Source organism: Mytilus edulis, chromosome 7 (genome assembly GCF_963676685.1).
Source record: "Mytilus edulis chromosome 7, xbMytEdul2.2, whole genome shotgun sequence".
Classification (NCBI taxonomy): domain Eukaryota; kingdom Metazoa; phylum Mollusca; class Bivalvia; order Mytilida; family Mytilidae; genus Mytilus; species Mytilus edulis.
The window spans coordinates 52,733,435-52,739,670 of NC_092350.1; the positions used below are offsets into that span (position 1 = coordinate 52,733,435).

A 6,236-nucleotide genomic window follows, 5' to 3' on the forward strand; every position below is an offset into this window, starting at 1 on the left:
AAGTTAATAGTCTATTAACTTAATAGACGTTTGTGCAACCCATTGTGCTAAAACATTAACCGGATATAAGAAATACATGGTATTCACGTGGTGCTAATAAAGGACAGGGATCATTGGTTGGTGTCTTAAGAGGTGAGGTAATTTACTATATCAATATACAGATAACCTGATAACCGGGTCAACGTATTTGACGTCACAGAGCCGTGATATGCAATTTTATTAAGAGCTAAGCAGAGTGATATATACAGTGGGACGACCGATAAATATTATGATATCACAGAATGACTGATTCAAAACACATCCTAATCGGGATGAAAATTTTGAAATAAATCCCCTAGTGACAAATGTGCTTTTATTTTTTAACTAATGTGAAGAGTTGCATAATGATAGTTTCCTCAATATAAGTTGCATAATCGATGAGTACTTTAAAATGCATCTTCCTTGTGCAAAGTCTCCAATTATTCAGGAAGTACCGTCTGCTATATATTTATATAAAACTGAAGGAATATCAAGAGACTGAAACTTTATACTGCTGTAACCCGAAGGAAAATTGAAAAAAGTAAGTATTTTTTTTTCTTCCATATTTTAGGTCTAGTAAGAAAAAAGAGAAACAAATACCAACTTACTGAATGCATATCTTTGTTCTTGATAAGACATGTTTGCCGAAGTAATTTTTATTAACAACATATTTAAGATCAACTTTTTCCATTAAGGGATACATATAATATAACGTCAAAATTAAAAGGGTTAGGGTTATTCCAATATTTTGCGAAACAGGCATTTTAAACGATGATTAAATGATCGGCCGAATTTTTGGTTATATTTAAGAATTATACTCATTCCCAGCTACATTTGCATTGATTTTTTTATGTATTGCAAATTGACTGTAGTTTGTGTATACTCTCATATATCTAACAATTGTGAAATCACTAATCCTTTATATACCATTAATTCAAAAATATCATTTGCCTTCTATTTTGTTAGATCCATTTCATATTGTATACTCCTTTTTTTCGTATACTGATTTATATAAAATTTATCATTATTGGTAGTTATAATAAATTATTTTATTATAGATAATGAACGTGGTTGGTACCATCGTTGTATATCTGGTTTTGTTATTTGGCGTCAGTGAAGGGTGTAATAGCAATAGAAATGCACATCATTCCATTAGGGGCAGAGTGTATTATGACAACAACCATGATTGGGAAGTTCATATAGAATATTCAGCTAGATTCAAGCGAAGTTCGGAGGTAAAATCTAAAGAACGAAAGTTTCATGTGGAAATGGAGTATGATGGAAACAATCAACACAAGACTCCGCTCAATCCATGTGTATTTGACCCGTATGACTCGAATGGAAAAGGTTATATAACAAAAAGTGATCTGGAGAAGATTTTTGTAAACTACAATGATGGCGTCAACACACCTGAAATTCTTCACAACTTGTTTGCAGAATTAGACATCGACGAAGGTATGTTAAAAAAGATAAAACAATTTCCTTTCCCTATGTAGATGTCCAAATTCTAGCCTTCATTGTTTTGTTTTTCGAATGGTAGAGATGTGAATTTGAGAATACTTTTATAATATATTTCATTGTACGAATATTGAGGAATGCAGTACGATATATTGTTGAGTCTAAGTACTTAATAGTGGCATCAAAACACTGATTTGAACTTATCAAAACTGCATTCTTTATTTGGAGAAACAATGAGAAAACAAATGTCCAGGGCATATACGGTTCCTTTTAGATTCTTATATTCTGGCATTCTTTGAAACTCTACATTTGTGTCTCTTAGTTAGACTATTTAACCTTAATCAATACAATCTTTCTCGGGTTATGAACACTCTTAAATGTCAAACCACCCTGCAACATTGTGTATTTGTCTGTCCCAAGTCATGAGCCTGTCGTTCAGTTGTTGTTGTTGTTGTTGATGATGTCTATCATATCTTTCGTTTTGAATGTTGTATTGTACAAATACATGTATAAGGTTTACAGTTTTCTCATTTATTTCAATTGTTTGTATATTTTGTCGTGTTATCGGTTTTTGTCATTGTCGAAGGTCGTTTGGTTACCGCTAGTTGCTCACGTCTTCATCATTTAGTCTCTAGGTTAAAGTTGTCTTATGTGTAAATCGTGATTCGAGCGTCACTGATGAGTCTTGTAGACGAAACGCGCGTCTGGCGTAAATATAAAATTTTAGTCCTGGCATCTATCAATGATGAGTTTATTCGTATCACATCTTATCATTTTACAACATAAAGTACCGTATAGCGGCATATTTTCGCGGATGTAAAATTTTTATTAAATAAGGTATACGAAATATTTTGGTGGTTATTATTTTCACGGATTTAAAACTTTTATCAATACCTTTGCATGGGCCGTTTGAATTAGCGGAATTTATTTTTGGCGATTTTTTTTTTCGCGGAAGTGAGCGAATATTTGCATCCCGCGAAAAAAAAAAACGCATCAGGATTGTTTATACAATACGTTTTAACTGTGTCTAAATTTACCAGCGACATATTGTCGTGGACTTAGATGATTAAATAACAGAGTATTCGTCTGATATGTAAAGCAACAGTGTTGATCGTGTTCTATTCACGATTGTGACATGTTCGGAAAAAGATACATCTAAGGAATTGAGAATTGATTGCATAATACATATTTCCATTAAATCATGGGGTTTTTTTAAAGTATGAAACAAGAGTGATTATCAGGTGACGCTTACTTCCTTAGCACGCTCATTCTTGCTACTTTTGGAGTTCATTCGTTTCACCAATTTGTTTTACACCTTCATGTGTTTTTTTCTCAATGGATGTGTGCACTATGATTATCGGTTAACTGCTTCCGCAGCTCTCGGGATCACCAGGTATTTTTTTCAATGGGGTTCGAATAGCTCAGTCTATAGCTTTGTTATGTTTTGCTTACTGTTGTTTTTCTATTGATCTTTTTTCGTTGGAGATTTTTTTGGAATGGCGTTGTTAGTTTGTCATATCGCCTGGTTAGTTTGATATCATCTATTCTTCTTATAAAAAAATAATTTGAAACTGTAATCGATAAACAATTGACAAAATAATAATCATAGAAAGTGTCAAATTAGTGATATGGCATATACTTTTGAAAATTGTTGCTATATTCAGTCTGTCATCTACACAAAATGCAATGTATCTGTTAATCCTGAAGAAGTTTTTTCCCAAAAAACGTTGGTTAAACGCTAAATCACACTTAAAAGTGATCTTCTCTAATTCTTTGACATTTTATATCAATCTGCTCTCATCATATAAAAAAAAAGACAATTAACGTGTGGTTGCCGGTGATCTCCAAATATGATTGGAATAATTTTAGGGTCGTAACCTTTATCAGCCAACTGAATTGATTATATGCTAACAGGTGTTACTGAAATTGACAACTTTGTGAAGTGTGAAGGGCACTCCAAGGGGTAGTATTTGGTATAAAAGAAAATGAAAACTTATTTTTTAATCATTACAGACACAAATTCTTGCATATATAGTAACTCGATGGTTTAATTATGAATTTTAAAGTCCTCGCTAAAGCTCAGACTTTAAAATTGATAATCTAACTATCTCAATTAGATAAATCCGGTAATCCACTGGTATCAATTTAAGATTCTATACTTAAGACCAATATGAAAGTTCATACAGTTTATACTGCACTCGTTCTCTTTGAGTAGTCAAAATGCGTTGACCGCATATTTCTATGTCATATAAAGTCGCTGACATGATATTACTTATCCTCATGAATATTTATAGACATTTCCGAAATTATATGTATACGACCTATTCAACCTGTTCATGTTTTCAATGTATACAACGACTCAAACTTATTTCTTTTGCAATTTTATGAAAAAAAACATATTTCATTTGTTTATAATTCTGGTCTGCATACTACAAATCATGTGTTATGCTTATTGTTGATATTTTAGTTCATTCTTAAACAAATTCGTTCACCATCGATTGTGAATTTCAACAGGTAATTTACATTTCATCGTGTTGTATATTTCTCCGCCTGCATGATATGAGGCCTTTTTATGAAAGGGGGTAGTTTCCCAATATTTAAATCAAATGATAACATTAACGCATTAAACAATAATCTAAAACATTTTTCAGATTGCAGTATCAAGACAATAATTGTGCATTGACTTGACATATCAACAATATAAGGATTCGGCCCAAAACAGGGAAAAGGCTCGGCTCCAAGTCAATGCACTATTATTGTCTATATAATTTCATCACAATATAGACATATTTGTTATAGATAATGTCTTGAATAGGCTGTATGCTATGATAGTATTAACATATATAATAGTTTTATTTAGCCAGGTTTAATCAACCATTCTCTGCATGATAAAAATGCCTGTACCAAGTCAAGAATGTAACAGTTGTTTTCCATTCCTTTCTGTTCAGTTTCTACTTTCGATTTTGTCATTTTTTAGGGAATTTCCGTTTTGCAGTTTACTCGGATTTCGGTATTTTTGTTATTTAACTTAATACAATATGATAATATTTACCATTTTATTCATATTTGTAGACAACATAGTAACAAAAGACGAATTCAACATAATGAGAGACGATGTTATAAGCGAAGAAAGCTGCAAGAGAAAGGAAAACGAAGATGGAAGAAGTGCTGAAAAAAACAAAAACATGACCGTTTCAAATTAATTTTTTTTTACTAATGTACCCATATTTTGACTTTTTGTTATTATATCTGTTTTGTTCTCGCATCGTTGTAAATATAACGAGATTTGATGCGACTGTCATATACGTGAGAGTTTAGCGCTATAAAACAAGGTTCAATCCACAATTTTCTACATTTAAAAATGTCTGTACCAAGTCAGGAATATGGCAGTCGTTATCTATTCGTTTGATGTGTTTTGTCATTTGATTTTGCCATCTGATAAGGGACTGCATGATTTAATTTTCCGCTGAGTTAAGTATTTTTATGATTTTACTTTCTTCAATCGATTGTTTTAATGCCAATATTTTGCATTTTGAAGAAAGACAAAGATGATAGTAGTGCTGAAAAAATAAAAACAGTTTCAATTTAATTTCAATTGATGGTTTTAATTAATGCCAATATATTTCTTTTTGTGTCAGTGAATCGTGAAGTTTTGAACTAATTCGGGAAAAATCGTACTCATTTCATTTGTTTACCGTCTCTGTTTTTTAATAACCATAATATTTTAAGCCAAGAAAACTGCAAAAGAATAAAGATTTAAGACAAAGATGAAAGTAGTGGTGAAGAAAAGAAAAACATAACAGTTTCAAATTAATTTTGGTTGATTATTGTTATGTGTATATTTTGCATTTTGTGTGGGTGAATCATCCAGCTTCTAACAAGTCCTGCAAAAATAGTACGCACTTTATTTGTGTATCGACTATGCTTTTCGTCATCCTGATATAATTTTACATACCTTATTTGTATTCCCTCAATGTACATAGTCATTAAACCTATTTTGTATTTGCTTTTCCTATCATAATTGATTTGACAAAAAATACTTCACCGTTGAATTCATAAATGTAATTGTTCTAGTTGTGTATAATTGAGGCAACTATTACATCGATATCTAACAAAGTGTAATTCGTTTTTTCTAGCTTTTGTCAAGACCTAATTATAACACAAACCTTTTAGAAAACTAATTAACCGAAATTTAATACCTGAAAGCGTTAAGTCATTATCTTTGTGCCCCGAACTTGTATTGGTTTCATTAGCTAAGAATTACTCTTTCTGAATCCCGCAATAGCTTCTGTAAAAAAAACCTTCTTTTTAGACATTTCCATACTTTTTACAAGGACTACTACTTCCATTAGAAATCATTTTCTATAAAATATAGGTATCTATTAATTTTTTGTACGAAAAACTCTTGTGAGTGTAACTGAATTGACAGTTTTATTTCTCTACGTCATATATAACTCGTCAACATCATCTGATAAAAAAAGTTGGTAAACTAATTAAATCATTAAATTGTATATCTTACACTCGTCTGTTGCAATTATAGCCAGTGGACAACTTGTTGCTTGTTAAAGCAAAAATTAAATGGTCAAACTATCTGAATTCCGCAGGGTTCTAACTGTGCTCTTCTAATTAAGGATCTTCTTATGTGGAATAATCGCCAATGAGACAACTCTCCATCCAAGTCACAACTTATAAAAGTAAACCATAATAGGTGAAGGTACGGTCTTCAACACGGAGCCTCGACTCACACCGTACAGCAAGCT

The 6,236-nt window shown here is 31.7% G+C and overlaps 1 protein-coding gene across 1 annotated transcript; it reads left to right on the forward strand.

Moving 5' to 3' along the window:
- Window positions 1–421: 421 nt before the first annotated feature.
- On the forward strand, window positions 422–5,987 carry LOC139481746 (uncharacterized). Its single transcript, XM_071265236.1, has 3 exons — window positions 422–559; window positions 1,077–1,473; window positions 4,549–5,987. The coding sequence occupies exons 2-3, from the start codon at window positions 1,080–1,082 to the stop codon at window positions 4,677–4,679; spliced, it is 525 nt and encodes a 174-aa protein (XP_071121337.1). The 5' UTR covers window positions 422–559; window positions 1,077–1,079; the 3' UTR covers window positions 4,680–5,987.
- The last annotated feature ends 249 nt before the right edge of the window (window positions 5,988–6,236 follow it).

Excerpts from the sequence above, each read along its gene's own strand:
- LOC139481746 (XM_071265236.1), top strand. The coding sequence starts at position 1,080 with ATGAACGTGGTTGGTACCATCGTTGTATATCTGGTTTTGTTATTTGGC. Across the intron at positions 1,474-4,548 it reads AGAATTAGACATCGACGAAG|ACAACATAGTAACAAAAGAC; the intron begins GTATGTTAAAAA and ends TCATATTTGTAG.